Source organism: Lepidothrix coronata, unplaced genomic scaffold (genome assembly GCF_001604755.1).
Source record: "Lepidothrix coronata isolate B3197 unplaced genomic scaffold, Lepidothrix_coronata-1.0 Scaffold75, whole genome shotgun sequence".
In the NCBI taxonomy this organism is placed as follows: Eukaryota; Metazoa; Chordata; class Aves; order Passeriformes; family Pipridae; genus Lepidothrix; species Lepidothrix coronata.
The window spans coordinates 6,582,700-6,599,284 of NW_016690255.1; the positions used below are offsets into that span (position 1 = coordinate 6,582,700).

General features: G+C 41.4%; 1 protein-coding gene across 4 annotated transcripts in view; it reads right to left on the bottom strand.

The window, feature by feature from the left end:
- Positions 1 to 16,585, bottom strand: part of GNAL (G protein subunit alpha L) — a 190,221-nt gene that overhangs the window by 117,252 nt on the left and 56,384 nt on the right. Inside the window, exon 1 of one of the 4 annotated variants that reach the window (XM_017819499.1) lies at positions 303 to 951. The exons of 2 other annotated variants lie outside the window; for them this stretch is intronic. In XM_017819499.1, coding sequence (XP_017674988.1) covers positions 303 to 441 — 139 coding nt within the window. In that variant the 5' untranslated portion in view covers positions 442 to 951. Of the gene's footprint in view, positions 1 to 75; positions 183 to 302; positions 952 to 16,585 lie in introns of those variants that run through there. One more of the 4 variants, XM_017819500.1, reaches the window with a different exon arrangement.

The following is a 16,585-nucleotide window of genomic DNA, read 5'->3' on the forward strand; positions in this document are numbered from 1 at the left end:
GATATACGGTTCAGGCTGGGGGGGTTGGAGTGTTTTTTGTGTTTTTTTTTTTTTGGACGCGACAGCATCTCCCACCTCGGCAGCATTTCTGTATGTGTGCATCCATGTGGCTCAGGCGCTGAGCTCGATCTGTGGACGCCTCGCTCACTGCTCAATACAACAGCCTACGTTTTTCATACCTAAGGCGCACGCCGCATCTCCCCTCTCCGCATCTCCCCTCTCCGCTCGCCCTGCCGCCCCGGCGGGCTGGGGCAGATGCCCCCTCCTCTCCCCGTCCCCCACCTCTGCCCCTTCCTTCTTACCCAGGAGCAGCAAGCGGTGTGTCGCTTTATAAGCCAGCCTCTCTTTCTGCAACTGCTTCTCTATTTTTTTGTTGGCTTCTCGCTGCGCTTTCTCATCGATACGCTGATCCTCCGTTTTGCTGTTGCCCAAACACCCCATAGCCGCTGCTTAGGGTGGATGTCAAATCGCTGCCTTCACAGATTTAGTATTTACAAGGGGGAGAGGGGCGGGGGGGGGGGGGGGGAGGGAGGCAGAAGACAAGTCTTTATATCCGTGTGTGTCCCTGCGACGGTCTCTCTCCTCTTCTTCCCCCCCGGCTCGCTCACATAAAATGGTCTCTGGCCGCTTTCCGATCGCAGCGGAGTTCGCTGGTTCGCTCCCCACCAGAGATGCGGCGAGCAGGCGGCAGAGGTGTCCCTGCCCCGGCGGGGAGGGGGTGGGGGGAGAAATCTGTGCAAAAATCCCTAACATGCAACGAGAGGGAGAGAAAAGGGCTCCTCCTGGAAACCAGCCGGGTGCCGCTCTCCGCTCTCCCTCCCCACAGCGCACACAATCCCTATATTTCTCTGTAAAGGTCTATTTTTGTCTTCCTAACTCAGCACTGCCTCTTTCTGCGAGACCAGGAAACAGCCCCGCTACCAGCCCTACGCGCAGGGAAGCCGAAGGAGAAAGGTAAAAGCCGGACGGATCTACCTGGATCTTGCGGGGCCGGGGCCGGGCGGCTCCGCGGGGCCCGCGCCCCCCGCCCCGGGCCGCCCCCGCCGCCCCTCACGGCCGCCGCGGCCCCCGCGCCCCGCCAGCGCTGCCGCCGCGAAAACCTGGATCTGGCATCGCCTCCGCGGGACCTGCGGCCTCTGGGCCCCCCCGCCCGCGGCCTGGAGGAGGGGAAGGGGCTGCGGGGCTCTGCGCCCGCGGAGCCAGGGGGCCTTTTCCCGATCTTTCCCCGCGTTCCTCGGCGGTGCTGGAAGAGCCCGGCCGCTACCAGAGCAAGGGCTGGCACTCCTGGGTCTGAAATCCCAGGCTGGCGTGGCCCAGGTGGTGGCTGCCATCGTGACTGACCTGGGGGAGCAGCGCCGGGAGCCTGCCCGTGGCAGCGGGGTGGGGTCTGCGGGGGGGGCTGCCCGCGTGTACCCCGACATAGAGGGCACGGACGGGCACAAACACCCCGCCTCGCCTTCTTAACAAACAAAATGTCCCTGTCCACAACTTGTCACAGCACCACACGGGCCGTTTTTTTCCACTGAATATTCCAAACTGTATCAGCTGAACCAGAAAATGAAGCTGTCCAAACAGCTCATGATAATGTTTAATCTGAACGTGATAACATGCATGCTAATATCACCACAACAACAAATCTCAAAAAGAAACCATATCCTTGTTCCTTCATTTACCTCCATTTTAGGTCCTAAAATGAAACTTCAAGCTAGACAACCTTATAATTGTTCCTTCTTGCTACAAATCTCTTGCCTTGTTAACTGGCATCTCAGTGCAAAAAGCAGCTGTAAAGCACCTGGCTCCTCCTGAACTTCCACTGTGTAGAAACCACCTGCACAACTCAAACGTGATCCTTGATACACTGAGGCACAAGAGCACTAGAAAAAGGATAGGCATGACTGAAATCCTGACATACTTTCAGCTTTTATCTCCAAATATTATTATTCCCCCATACTTCCAAAGATGGATTACTTAAAAATTAGTATTTTCATAGCTACATATGTGTGCAAAATCCTGGTCTCAACTGAAAACAAAGAGAGATTGCCATCAACTTCAGTCAAACAAACCAGCATTTTAATCTAAGAAGTCTTGAGATGCACATGGTGGCAAAAAAGAAACTGGGTTTTACAAGCAGACGGATTTAGTTTAGGTTTTTTTTTTCAGTGGCTCTCTTTTAATGGTTGGAAGTGCTGAAAGTGGTACTGAGCACACACCAGAGGAAGGTGAAAAGGGCAGGACCCAGAAAAGAAACAGGTACTGCTCCACCTGTGGTTGGGTACCTGGAGTTTTCAGGAGATTATGGAATTCGAGTGCCAGATATGTGGTTTTATGGTACTCCTTGATCTAGGCTCTGGAAGCTGTTTTTATCTTCCTTCTTACATAGGTGGGGGAAGTGGTGGTGGGGAGGAAGGCAACACAAATAAAAATTGACAGGATCTGCTAGTCTGAAATATGCATTTTTTAAGCATTACTGAGTTGCATTTTTTAGGACAGACTGTTTTTTGACTATTGATATTTTCCTGCCCGAAGAGGCAAAAAGCACCTGAGATACAGACAGGTTTAGAAGCCCAATTCAGGATGACTGCTGTTTTTGGAGGCTGTCAGACACAGGATATATGATGAACAGCTTTTGTGAAGAGCAGTCATGTTTGCTCCCTGGCACAGCACTGTGAGGGCTCAAGACTGAACTGTCTTGGTTAGAAATCACTCACTGGGTCTGAATTTTCATAGTTCTTCAGTGTCAGAAGCCATAATTTATGATGCACAAGATTTGTGTAGCCATATTTATTTCCTATGTAAATACCTCAGTTTGAGACCTAGGTCCTGAATCTGGCTAGTGTCAATCAGAACTAGGAGCTAAATCTGCCTTGTTTCTTCCCTTTTTCTACTCAGCAGCTTTCTTCCTGCACGTACTAACATTGGGATTTTTGGTGCAGATTTGTTCCCAGCTTTAAAACGGCTCAGTGCCAATAAATAGAATTTGACAGGATCCTGGTATATCCTGCTTTTACCTTTCTCCAAAAGAGGGAAAGTGTTTCTCATTTCCTCTCTCCCTCTCGAAAAACCCCATGACCCCTTTGGGTCTCTTCCTCCTGAGAAAAGATCACACAGTTCAAGAATGACACGCGCAAGCAACCTGTGCCCAGAAAGAACTTTTGGCTGTAATTATATTCCAAACCCTCCTTTTGCTTTTCCCAAACACAGCACTTATCCTGACATAATCGAACTACAAAATCCTAGAAGCAATAATAAACACAAGAGAAATTTTCTCCCCCTTGGGACACAGCTTTTTTTTTTTTTCTGGACAGAAATCACAGCTATAACATGAATATGTCTCCTCTGCACACAGATAAATCTAAAACTCTATAAAAGGTTTTAGCAGTGCTGCTTCACCAAACCAGCTTCTAGTACAAATTGTACACAGGAATAAAAACAAAATCCCAGACAAAGGAAAAGAGACCCTTCCTCCTCTTCCCCTCTCTTCCCAGGCAACCAACGTGGGATCCTCCTCGAGTTCCTAGTCCTCCTGAAAATGAGGTATTTCATGTTGCCTCTGCTCCTTCAGATCAGGCAACATATGTATACATACATACATATATTTATATATGCACATATATATAAATATAAATACACACTGAGTGGGTAAGTGTGTGCAAAAATGAGATTCATTTTCTACTTCATGCTCAAGCTTGGTGCTGTCCCATCGTGAAACCAGGCCATACATCATAAGCCCTCATGGAGGGAAACCGGAGACACCCTTATTTCCTGTTTTCCTTTGTGAGTTCCCACCTCAGGTTGCACTGTTTGTGAGCCTCAGGCTGAATGTTGAGGAGCCCAAGTCGCTTGTGTGAGGCCATGTTTGCATTCTTGTATGGAAGAGGACTGACAGACTAGCTGAAGCCAAGTTCAAGCAAACAGCCACACTGGGTGGCCACTCCTGCCACAAAGTCAGTCTTGTTTCTCATGCCTATTCTGTTTGCGGTAAGAAGGGACAAAAACCCAGTGAGAATTAACAGGGAGCTCCTACAGATGCAGCTCGAGAGACCTGGTTGTTCCTTGCCCCTCCAGAGCAGGACTGATGCAGAGCTTTTTCTTGCAAAAATGACGTAGAGGTGGAGAAAGTTTCTCTACAGAAACCCTGCACACCCTTTGCAGACCATCTTCCCTTTACCCAGCCGCTATTGTGGCTTTGGTTCCCTTTCTCAAAAAAAGAGCAAATGGAAAGACGGAGGTAATTAAAAGCATAGGGGGGATCTAAGCAACTGGTAAAGAGATTCTTCCTGCTTGACACTCTTCCTGCCTCAGGGTCTCTGAACTCTCTGCTGACACTGTCCCCAAGTATGGGCACTGCACTAGGTGGGTAACACCATAGTGACCTGACCTGGTTCTCCTCACTGGCCTCTCTTTTTCATGTAGCCCATCACTGCGAATCAGGATATGCAACTCACCAGCACTTGTGGTTTTTACTCCACCTCATCATCAAACTAGGGTCTGAAAAGAGAAAAATAAATCGCTATTTGCATAGGTATTCAAGAAAAATAATTCTTTCTCTTTGGTAAGTTTGTCTCTCTGCAGATGTCAAATATTAACACAAAAGTACACACTCCTTGGAAGGCTACATTTGGAGTTTTATAAGATATATGAACAAGGAACCACAAAAATTATGACTCTGTCTGTATTAAAAACACTAAGAGTCCAGAAAATACAGAGCACATACTTTGCAGAGAAGTGAATGTTATGCTAAAAAAATCTAACCTTCATCCTTTTGTTTAAACCCATGACATTAAAAAAGTCATTAAAAGAATTTTGAGAGGACCTCATCTGTTTTGAGAAGCAGGATGGGAAAGATGCCAGAGAAGGTGAGGTATGCATTTCCACAGTGACTGTGGACCTGACCCTGAATCACCTTCACATCCATGGATTAAGGACAAATTCACTTATGCAGAAGAGGGTCAGGCAATGCTAAGGGGCATGGCCATGCTCTGAGTAGTTCCTTGGCTTCCTGACACAGTTTACTGTTCCCATTCCCATGCCATACTCCTTTACTTGGCAGCTGTCACCATGTAACTCACCTGATAAACCAACTTATCCCTTGCCTACTCCTCTCCCACAAACCACAACCTGCCTCATTTCTGTGCAGCACAGACAATCAGCAAAAGGGAGAAAGGAGGTGAAGTGATTTTGGAGAAGACTGTGAACTAAATGTAATGGAGTCTGAAGAGAAAGAAAAGTTTTCCAGAGAAAAGCCGCAGGCAGCAGCCCACAGAAATGACAGTGATAGCCTTTTGCCCCGGGAAAGCATTTGTGAAGGGAAGGATTAGCTCTAAGCAGGAGGCAGATGCTCCTGGGGAAGCCTGCCTGGAAAAGCATTAGGTAAAAAGCAGATTTGCAGTATGACCGCACTAAAGAAAGAGGGCAATCCTCTTTCATTCAAGCTAGTTATTCCTTATCCAAGCTAGTTATTCCTCATCCATATCCTGCAAGAAAGCAGAGGGAACAAGGAACTTCTGCTATGGCCATTGCTATCAGCTCAGGGTTTCCCTTTAGATTCTTATTGGTAAAATAATTCCAGTGTTTATTACTTGTCTTTTATAACTAGAAATTCCTTATCTATGAAGAGAGACTCGCATGGCAACACTCCACACACGTCCACCTGTTGGTACCAGAGGCAGAAGCTGCTGATTGAAACTAACATAAATCCAGCAAGGTCCCAGTAGCATTTAAAAGACTAAGTAACCTCCTGTGGTTTAAATATTCTTACATATTACAATGAAATAACATCGTTAAAATGACGTGGATGCTTTTGCAATAAGCAAAAGGAAAACCTCATTTGATGAATTTGCAAGACTGTTACAGGATATCTTACATTTTCAGCAAAACAAGAGGCACTTCTCTGACAATACCCCAATTTATGGAGAATTTCACTTGGCTGGATGCTCCAAGGGCACTTTCCCCTCTTCTTCCCCTGCAGCCCCCCCACCTCCCCAACCAAGCAAAGTAATACATTCCCATTTTAAGGCAGTGGGAAATTAGTTCTAATCAGATGTTTAGGAGAGTCCTCAGGATTAAATAGATTTAAATAAAGCCAGGCAAAACATGCTAATATTGCCTTAATTTATAAGAGAATTCATCAATAAATGAAGAAGTCAGCTAGAATTATAGCAAAGTTACCACATTCAAAAAATGGGGAAAGTCTGTACAGGAGACATGTCCTGGATTCTCTGCCACATTCTGACTAACATCTTGCAGAGCGGTAACAGCAAAGTCAAATCATTTGTCTGCAGCTTATAAAGGGTTTTGTCTGTCATATAAAATTTTGCATTTAATAGTAAATGCTCAGGTCGATTATCATGATTTCCCTATTTGGACAGGAATAAAAAACTGGAAAGAAAACCAAGTTGTGAGACACTGAACATATGTGAGATGTGCCTTAACCTCCCCTTTAACTTTGAGGCACACGCCTGAGCAAAACACTCACAGTCACAGCACGCCTGCCTCCACCCCTAGTCATTAGACAACATTCTGCCGAGCTAGACTGTCTCTACATTCACCACAAACACATCTGACCCGAGATTTTTGTTTGTATTACCCCTTTGCCTTTACATAAATGTAGAGATACTTTTTAGTTTCTTCATTAGTGTTTTAACTCTTCCACTTGAGAAATTAAGCTTTAGCTATCCCAGCAAATGATTGATTTTCAAAAAAAAAAAAAAAACAAACCAGAAGAATGTCTTTACATAGTTAAGTTACTGGCATTCAAACTCGAAGTTATGCTCTAATTCTTATGTGTGCCCACATGGTCAATGGTATCCCTTAACAGAAAATTCTTACAAATAAAGAAGATCCACTTTAACATGAATCAAGGAATTCTGTAACTGCTTCCTAGCCCTGTTTAAAGATCCCAACATGTAACTACACACAAGAGCAACCAGGAAAAATTGGCTTCTGGAAATAATGTTGCCAATATGTGGGTAGCCTCATGCACTCACACCCTGATTTATATCAATAATATTTAGCACAGAAACACAGCTTTTGCGTGACTGCATGACTATCAAATCCAGATAAAATATCAAAACTGACTGAATAAACAACAACACAGTATTTTTCTCCTCATCCATCTACTTTTTGAGCCTATACATCCGCTTGTAACAAATACCTATTGAGCCATGGTCCGCTTGGCCTTTTGTGACATAGATCTTAAGTTTCCTATAGGTATTTCTGTGGTATATTTGTACAAAGCGTTGATAACTTTGGATTAAGCAGCTCTCACGTGTTTGCTCATAATTGAAGAGACATAGCTTGTTGACCCACGTGGTCCTTTCCAAAACCAGGTTTATGTTGCAATGTTGTAAACTTCCACGCTTTCATGACATGAATTTATTTATTTCTCTGGACAGATAAAATGGTAGATATGAAGACATAGCAGATACATTACTTATATAGATGACTATTCCATCTGCATATCTGTGTGGGAGAGGGGAAAAACAATTGTAAACACATGTGATACTTTCCTGGAAAGTAAGTCTACTTTTTTCTCTTTTTTTCATCTACTTTCTTATTTACTTTATTCCCTGCTAGTCTCAAAATTACAATGAGTTAAGGAAATTCAAACTCATATGATTTTACTGATCTTATTTTTAATAAAATCAAAAGTTTTTTCCAGCACCTATTACTATTACCTATTACACCTATTACTATTACCTATTACTATTACCTATTACCTATTACAAAAAAACATGAATTAGGTTTTTTTGAGCAAATATTTCTCACAGGATCATTTCACTTGGGATGAAAGGTGATAAAAGCATTGGTGTGTGCATGAAGAAGGGGGAAAGGTTTAGCAGTCCACAGAACTTGCAGACATTTTGGAACGAGCTATTTAATAATAAGTTAGGAGGAATCTGTATTTTCTCACATACTTTGGGAAAGAAAAAGGTTGGTTTTAAAATAAAAATGGATGATGTGAAAAAACTTCCTAAAATATGGCAACATTTTCTCTGGGTTTAAAGTTCCAGCGTGATCAACAATGGTGTCACGTTTCTGTACAATCTCCAAAATTACAGGCACATTTGTTTTGGGCTTGGTTTTGGTGGGTTTTGGGGTGTTTTTTGGTGTTTGTGTTTTGTGGAGGTTTCTTTTTTTTTGTTGTTGGTTTTTTTTAAGGGGAACCATTATAGCTTAATGCCTTGCAACTGCCTTAAAATTTTAAATCTTAGTGTCCAAATGATGCAGTGCAATGCTATGCAGAACTATCACAGCAGTGTCTGAGGTTAGCAATAGTACAAGTGCAAAAGGGGTCTAATCCAGCAATCTCAGCTAATGCAGCTGCTCAGACACTGCACTATATGTTTTAAAAAGCTGAGAGGGTTTTAAAAAGCTTATAGCTGATTGGAATATCTAACAACTTAAAACAACACTTACCTAGCCAACCCATTTGCCTACCAATCCTAAAACATTTAGAGGCCTCTAAACCTACCTATATGCAAACTCTTCCTGCTCAGAATCAGCTATAGCAATCTGCCACCCACATCACTAAACACAATGACAAGATTATGCTTCCATGTCTTTGCAGCCTATTCTTCACAATATGCAAATCTTCAGGAATTGCATTTCTCATTCTGATGCAACAGCACAAAAGCTATTGTCGTAAGAAATGGTTTAACCTGTCAACAACACTGTCACCACAGTTACTACCACTAATGAAGATATGATCATAACCTGCCACTTAAAGATCATTAAATACATTATGACTGTTGTATTCTTTTACATAGTTCTTTTACATGGACACTAATTGAGAACACTTGATTTAAAGAAAATCATCCATTATAAATTTTCATTGACAAATCTGTTCTTAACCTTTAGAGAGCTTAGGGTGCTGCCTGTTCATGTAGGGAAAACCAGCTATTAACAGACAAACCCTGCAAACATTTATCAGAAATACAAACCAGTGTAACACTGTATACAAAGAAGAGAGCTTGGAAGAAGCACACAGGGATGCTCTGTCTCAGCATGTAAATGACTTACATTAAGCTAGGTTAAAACTCCACAGTACCATTCAAATGCTTGTGGTCCATGCAACAATTTATAGTGTGTTTAGGAATGAACAGCTGTACATTCAGAAAGATTCAAGGATTACATCTGCAAGAGGCACACACTGGATGACAGAAGTTTATTCTATGTCATTTATTTTTAAATAGTTTTATCGAGGCTGCAAAAACTAATTATGAAATAGACAGCAAATGCCCAAATTTGAGTTGCTTCTGCATCTCAGATGCAGCTCTTCTGCATGTGTATACCATCACAGACTCCTCCCCTTTGAAAGCTTAATTTCTGGATAGATTTTATCTGAGAATGACCATGAGTTGTCAGACTGACCATGAAAACAAAACAAAGCCAAGAAAGGAACCACCGCCCCCACAACCCACCCCAAATTGGAGCCCCAGAACATATCAAATAAGGTATTTCTCATACAAAGAAAAGTATTCCTGTTATACTCACAGGAATTTGTGGAAAACAGGATTGACACTCGGTCACCTCCATTCAAGAGAAATGAACACAATGTGGCAGAGATACAGAGAAGAGGGATGAAGAAGGTAAGACTGGAAGGCTGGTATCAGAGAAGGAGACTAGGAGGAGCAGGATTTATCAGACCAGGGATCCCTGTGATTGCCTGCAATGACCAGGTGAAGCACATACTATACCTTGTCATCCTGGGCCACAGGGGCTGCAGGTTTCTACTACAGCAAGAACACTGCAAAGGGCTGTTGGGGACAATGTTGTATTCAGAACTGCAGGTGAGGGCCACTGGTTTTCCCTGACAGAAATCAAAGTAGAAGAGACCTCTCCCATGACTAGATAAAAGTATTTAATATATTACCATCTGAACTGTTTCACCTAATCTAATAATTCTGTCTTGAGATGCAGCGAGCCATGTGCAAATGAGACATGAAAGAAATCAAGAGTTTTGAGCCACCAGAACAGCCTGGCTCTGGTAAGAGCACGACTGCAGAAATCAACAGCAATAGCCAGACTGGTCCAGCTGAGAGAGCAGTGCAACTGTCCAAGGGGAGAGAGGGGACCTGGGGATTCACAGGTCCCTTTCATCATGCTTCCACCTCATCATGGTGAGCTGCTGTTTCTACCATGGAAGTCCCATCCAGCAGAGGGAAAGGCAGCAGAAGATGGCAGACGTCCACACACCTTTCGGAGCCTGTTCCTTCTATTGTGTCAGCAAACAATAGCCTCCCCACTAATCTGTGAATCTCCTCAGGCTCCCTTCATGCCTTTACCATACTGCTTTCCCAGCCCAAGTTACCTTCTCTGCTATTTACAGCTCTCTGAATGGTTAGATTATTTCTCTCTACGCACCACAAGAAGGTAAGTAGAAAAGAGAAAAAGATGTTACTGAGTCAAGTGCCTAAATTTTCAAGTTTAGCTTGGTTACTTTCCATATGTTATCTCTAAAATTTTATGTGATTTATAGCATGAGCCAATGGCTGACTTCTGTTAACTGCACAGAGCACACAGCCAAAGATTAACAAAAAAATGGTGCTGTGGTAAAATACTTCAAGTACTGCCAAATTCTGTGTCTCCCTTCCTGTGGACTCTTATTAATTTCAATTCCCTATGGAAACCTGAATTAGTGTTAGTATACAATGTACATTACGTAATGTTGGGGTTTACATTTATGGCATGTCGTTGCCAGGAACTTCTTGAACATGTGTGGGGCCATGAGCAACCTGGTCTAGTGGAAAGTGTCCCTGCCCATGGCTAGGGCATTGGAACTAGATGGTCTTTAAGGTCCCTTCAAACCTAAACCATTCTATGATTCTATGATTCTTCTCGGTGTCTTTTTGAAAAATACTGAATGGATAGACTGCACTTCAAAAATTCAAAATATTGACAGACATAAAAATACAAATGCTACATAACTATTAAAGGATTTTTAAAAAATTATAATATCAAATTTTATGAACTAAATCTAGCAGATGACTGTTCTACTTGTTGAAATCACGATGGTAATTTAAGAAGTCATTCTTTATACTGAGCAATACTCTGGAAGTATTTGGATTACTTATAAACTAAGCAAAGCAATGCTTTATTATTGTTATACAATACCAAAATAATGTAAATTTTTTTTTACAGCTTTCTCTATTTCAAATGTACACTCTGGTGTTTTTTAATTTAAAATTTGCTATTTCAGTCTCTGACACCTGGTACATGAAAACCTTGATTTAAGGGTTAAAACTGTACACATTATGCAAAACTCTATCATCAATAACAATTTTAAGCAACTGCAGCAAAAGACTGACTCTTATAATAAGTCAAAAGTGGGGTGCAATGCATCTCATTCTAACGTGGATGTTTAATATCTAATTACAAAAATTATTAGATTATTATCTAATCAATTCCTCCCTTGAAATGTCTATTTCGCTTCACAGATTATAAATGGATTCAAGGTGAGTTCATCTAGAGATCTAATAATCAGTGCCCAGAAATCACTGTGAAATGGAAGTAAAGGTTACTGGCAGGAAATACAGCTGAGGAACTGCATTGCATGGCAGGAAGCCAAAATTAGCGTATTCTCAGTGATGTGTTAATAACTTGGAAAGTAAAGGTGCAGAGCTGGTGACCAGTCAAACTTGCTGGTCACCAGCAAATGAAAGAGCTTTTGCGTGCAGTTTAGCAGCTCTGCTGATGGTTCATCATTTTTAGTGGTACTTGTGAACCCACCTTTTTTCTTGAAAAGTTAATGCTAATATATTTTAATGCTTTTCTTCACTCAAAAGGCATAGTTCTTTCAATACAGTGCTGTTCAGTTTGGTCAATAAGCCATCCAATGAGCTCAGGCAATGAGAAAATCCATATAGGCAAGCAATTCACATCCTCACATCTCATGAAAGCAACCCCAACTTTAGCGATGCTAAAGGTGGAAGAATGAAAATGCTTCAGCCGTAAACTACTCTGTATGTATTCACTACAGGGATTGTGATAATACATTATTTTTTTAAAAAAAGCTGGCATTTTGGCTTTTTAAATTCCTCCCCCTCTAAATTTTACCACAACTACAAGCTAGTAAAATTTGAATAAAATGCCTTATGTGCACTGATGCCAATACATATGAAAATTAGCATTTCACACTAATCAACACACTGAGGTAAGCCTGAATTTTCCTTAAAATAAAGGCAAAAAGCAAGAGCTTCCCTCTTTTCCATGTAGAATTATGCAACTAAAAATCTAAGGTAAAAAGGTATGTTGTTGGTTTGTTACTGACAAAATATGTACACATTAAGATTTTCTGTCCTTTGGTATGAAGTTACCTCCTATGGCTCTCTTTCCTATGCTTTTAGGATTATTCTTTCTTTCCATTAACCTTTCACCTCCTCTCTCTCCCCCCAAAAAACCCCACCAAAACCAAACCTTTGCTCTGTCTGTGTGCCTGTCCCATGTCTAAGTGAATGAATGAGCTGTGTCAGTGGCATATGTTCCATACAAGTTCAGAAGCAATCCCTTTGCAAGTTTAAAATTAAGAAATTAGGTTTTACTTCACCAGAAAACTAAACTAAACGCAGTTCTTTGGACTGACCTGGAAGGGTAACTCAGAGATAGGCCTTATTGTTACTGCCCTGGGCACTGGTGGTGCAGCAGGATGACTCATCCAGCCCAAAGTCGCAGCACTGCTTTTTAGGAGGGCAACTCAGGGATGGAGTGTAGATCTAAAAAGTGTTTTGATGATGGCAGCAGTCTGCTACTGGTTACCAGTTCTTCTGTGAGCCTAGCAGTGTTCAAGAGAATTCATTTAAAGTTAGTGCCATAATCAATCCATCAGCTTTATCATGGACTCCCCACTGCCCAAATGCTGACAGAGTATTCACCTTCACTGGCTGAGTTTCTGTGAAGTCTGGTGAATGCACCAGAAATTGCCTTAGGATCCAAGGCCTGTAAAGATTGCCTGAATCACACTTCAGACATTTTTTCTCCAAATGACCAAACCTTTCATCAAAATGCAAGACAGTGACTATTCAAAATCTGTACATATTTCTATGAAGTTAACAAGATAATGCATATGCCCAAACTAAATTATTTTAGATAAACATCAGCTTGAAACTTTAAAAAGATCACTATAGAGTGCTGCAATGAAATTACAACGGACATTGTGAAATTTTAGCTATCATTCTGCAGCTCTATCTCCCATTTTGTTTTGCATTTTTGTTACTTTTATTTTTGAGCTCTTTTTCACTATTAATCCCAACTTCTATAACTTGTATTAAAGAATATTAAACCATATCAACCCACTTATAGAGCAGGCATACATGTCCTCAAAAATCCTGCAAGGCAGAAGACAGACAGACCTATACCACAGAGTAGCCAAACTTATGATAACACACAAGGAACCGCTTTCAAACATGAAATTAGGATGTTAAGGTCACAGAATCTGTTAATATGTTCAAGTGATTGGAATCCACCTGCAATTACTGCAGGCTTTGTCTTGCAGTTTCAGTGTGCAAGATGGACCTCACTCTTAGGTACTCCCATTCTGGGGTAAAAAGGGTGGCAGAAAAAGAAAGACCTGTATTATCTGCATAAAAATGCCAGAAGACTTAGGTTCAAGCTAGTCAAAGTCAGCATACGTTTAGCAAGACTGGTTACACTGTAAAATGGCAGCCCAGTGATTAGATGACCTACAGGAAGAAGCTGTTCCCTCACCAGGCTGCTCGATGGAACAGCAGTTGCACTCTAGTTTTAATCTTTAGCTCCTGATGGGTTGGACAGCCCAAATATGAACTGTTCCAGGTGTTCTGAGAGGCATGGCAGAGCTGGGCACACAGAACTGTTTTGCTTTGAGCTTGAAAAATCTGCAGCAAATAGGATTCAGTACAATAGCCCAGAAAACCTATAGAGACACCAATGAGGGTTCATACAATTTTCCACAGCAACACAGAGAAAGTGCTGATCATACCATGCCTTGTTTCACTTCGGTCAACAGCTAGGCAAAGTCAGGCAGCTGTAGCAGACTGAATACATCCTGTCTACAATTACTCTGTAATATCACTGACATTTTTATTTAGATAGCTATCTTTAGAATAGGAAGTAAGTGCATTAAGCAATACCACCTTCCTTTTCTTTCTGCACCCTGATCTCCTTTACTTGCTTTCCAAGTCTAATTGTCAGGACTAACGTATTATTTTATGAAAGTTTACATTATCTAATTCTTATAGATGCCTTCTTTGATAAATTTATCTCTTTTCTTTTTTAAAAAATTCCCCCTCCCCAAAACCACCCCGCTGTTCTGTACTTTCTTGCTTGAGGCCTCTTCAATACCTGCTGTCCACTGCGACAATCAGTGCCAGCAGCATCAGTTTTGCAGGAGATCATATAGATGATTTCACATAGTTGTGTGAGAACTCATAACCATCGTAAAAGAACAATATAAACTTTGAAACCCCCTCCCTCCGACTTTTCACGCTCATGAGATAAGAGCTGTCAGCTCTTTTGGTACAGATGATACACATTTCAGAAGATTGCACAGCATATGTAATTACATAAAGATAGGAACTAGCCCTTTGAAACCCTCCTTCCTGATTTATGGGGCATAAAAATCTCTCTCAAAAGAAGCAGTAAGTAAGACTCCTGTTTCCTGAAAAACTTCTGCTTACAGATCAGTATATGAAATTCTAAAGAGCAACCCCATTTCTCAGTGCACTTTTTAAAAGGCAGATTAGGTTTTAAATGATCCTGAACAACAGAAAAACAGACACACCCTAGGCTCAAATATACTTTCAAGAAAAACTTGATTAAAGCTGCTGAGGGAAGAAATAGGGACATTGTGAACAAAAGCAAAGGTATATACAATGCAAGCCTGATGTTAATAGACAGAGCATGTTGTGAGGTGTCTACTGTTCCTGAAAAATCAGCTGTGCAAACATGAAAAGCAAAGCATTTTGATTTTTTCCACAAACAGAAGTATAGATATGTATATATTTTAAAAAACTTTCCCCATTTTGCAGTACCTTACCAACATCTTAGAAGCAATGATAATCAGTGCATTTCTGTTCAAGCACAGAACGAGTAACCTTCAACCTAAGGCTGAAGGCCAGGTGACTAACCATAGAGACATATTTACATTGTTATTTTTAAAATACACTTTGTTTCATATATTTCATTACAAATTTTTAGATTCCAAGTGTGTAATAGGGAAATAACTTAAACATAAGAAACATGATTTATGGTGATGATCTCAGAGTTAGAGCATAGGAGGGGCTTGGCTGTGGAACAAACAACTTCTGGAGATGTTCCAGGACAACAAACTCCCTTTTTTTCAATTAGATGATCTAACAGACCCCGTGATGATCCAGCACAACAAACAAATTGTCTGAGGACATGCCAAATAGTAAAAACAGTAAAACATGATTTTTGTCTCTTAGCTCTAGGAATTTACTCTCATTAAAAGGGGGCTCTTCTGCAAATAAAATCCAGTACTGTAATACACAGCACTGAATTCCACTCTTGCCCTAAAAAATGGAAAAAATTTGCTGCAGGATATTAAAAAGTTTAATATAGGGACTGCCCTTCATCAACACAGCAAAATGGTTAGCAGGCTTCCAAGTCAGTCACATTTCAGTTCTTAGGAAGAAGACAGTTTGAAACCAAAATCAAAACAAAACCAAACCAAACCCTAAACAAGACTTTTTAAGGACTCATCACTGTGTAAAAATAGCTCACATGTTTTATCCTCAGCCATGAAAACACATTACAGAAACCTGAAAAAAAAAGGTGTACACACACACACACACACACACACACACGTGCACAAACACTTTTCCATGGTAATCAGACACATGTAGACTTTAAAACAACAAAAATATCCAGTCCAGACATAAACTAAAAGGTGAAAAGAACCCACAAGATATGTAGCTCATGAAAAAAACAACAGCAGTTTAATAGTGAGAAAGCAGTGCTATGGGGGCTTTAGCTGCCTGCTTGTCTCCCAGTGTGCCCCAGTGCACAACTCATGTGTTTGGAGTGCATTTTCCCCCACTCACTTTGTCAGCTGAAAAGCTAATGAAGTCTTAACAAACAGACTTAAGTTCAAACATCATTAATTTTGCTATTAAGGTGTATCACGGAGAGGTTCTCCCACTTATATAGTTATGAAGTGCTTGGCAACAAGGACATTTATAAATCATTTCTCTAAAGAAGGAAAGACCAACCTGAATTTTATTGCAGATCACTAGCTGTGTCATTCTTTACAGTTTCAAGCCCCAGAACAGTAGCAAGAAGATGACAAATCCCCCTTAGTGCACAAAAAGCTGTTGCCAAAATGGCATCAACAATTATGCTACAGGTCTGTGAAACAGAATCATAGAATCATAGAATCATAGAATCGATTGGGTTGGAAAAGACCTCCGAGATCATCGAGTCCAACCCTTGGTCCAAATCCAGTCCATTTACTAGATCATGGCACTCAGTGCCACGTCCAATCTGCGTTTAAAAATCTCCAGGGATGGTGAATCCACCACCTCTCTGGGTAGCCCATTCCAATGCCTCATACCTTGTTAGAATAACTCTAAGAGCCCAAAATTTCATG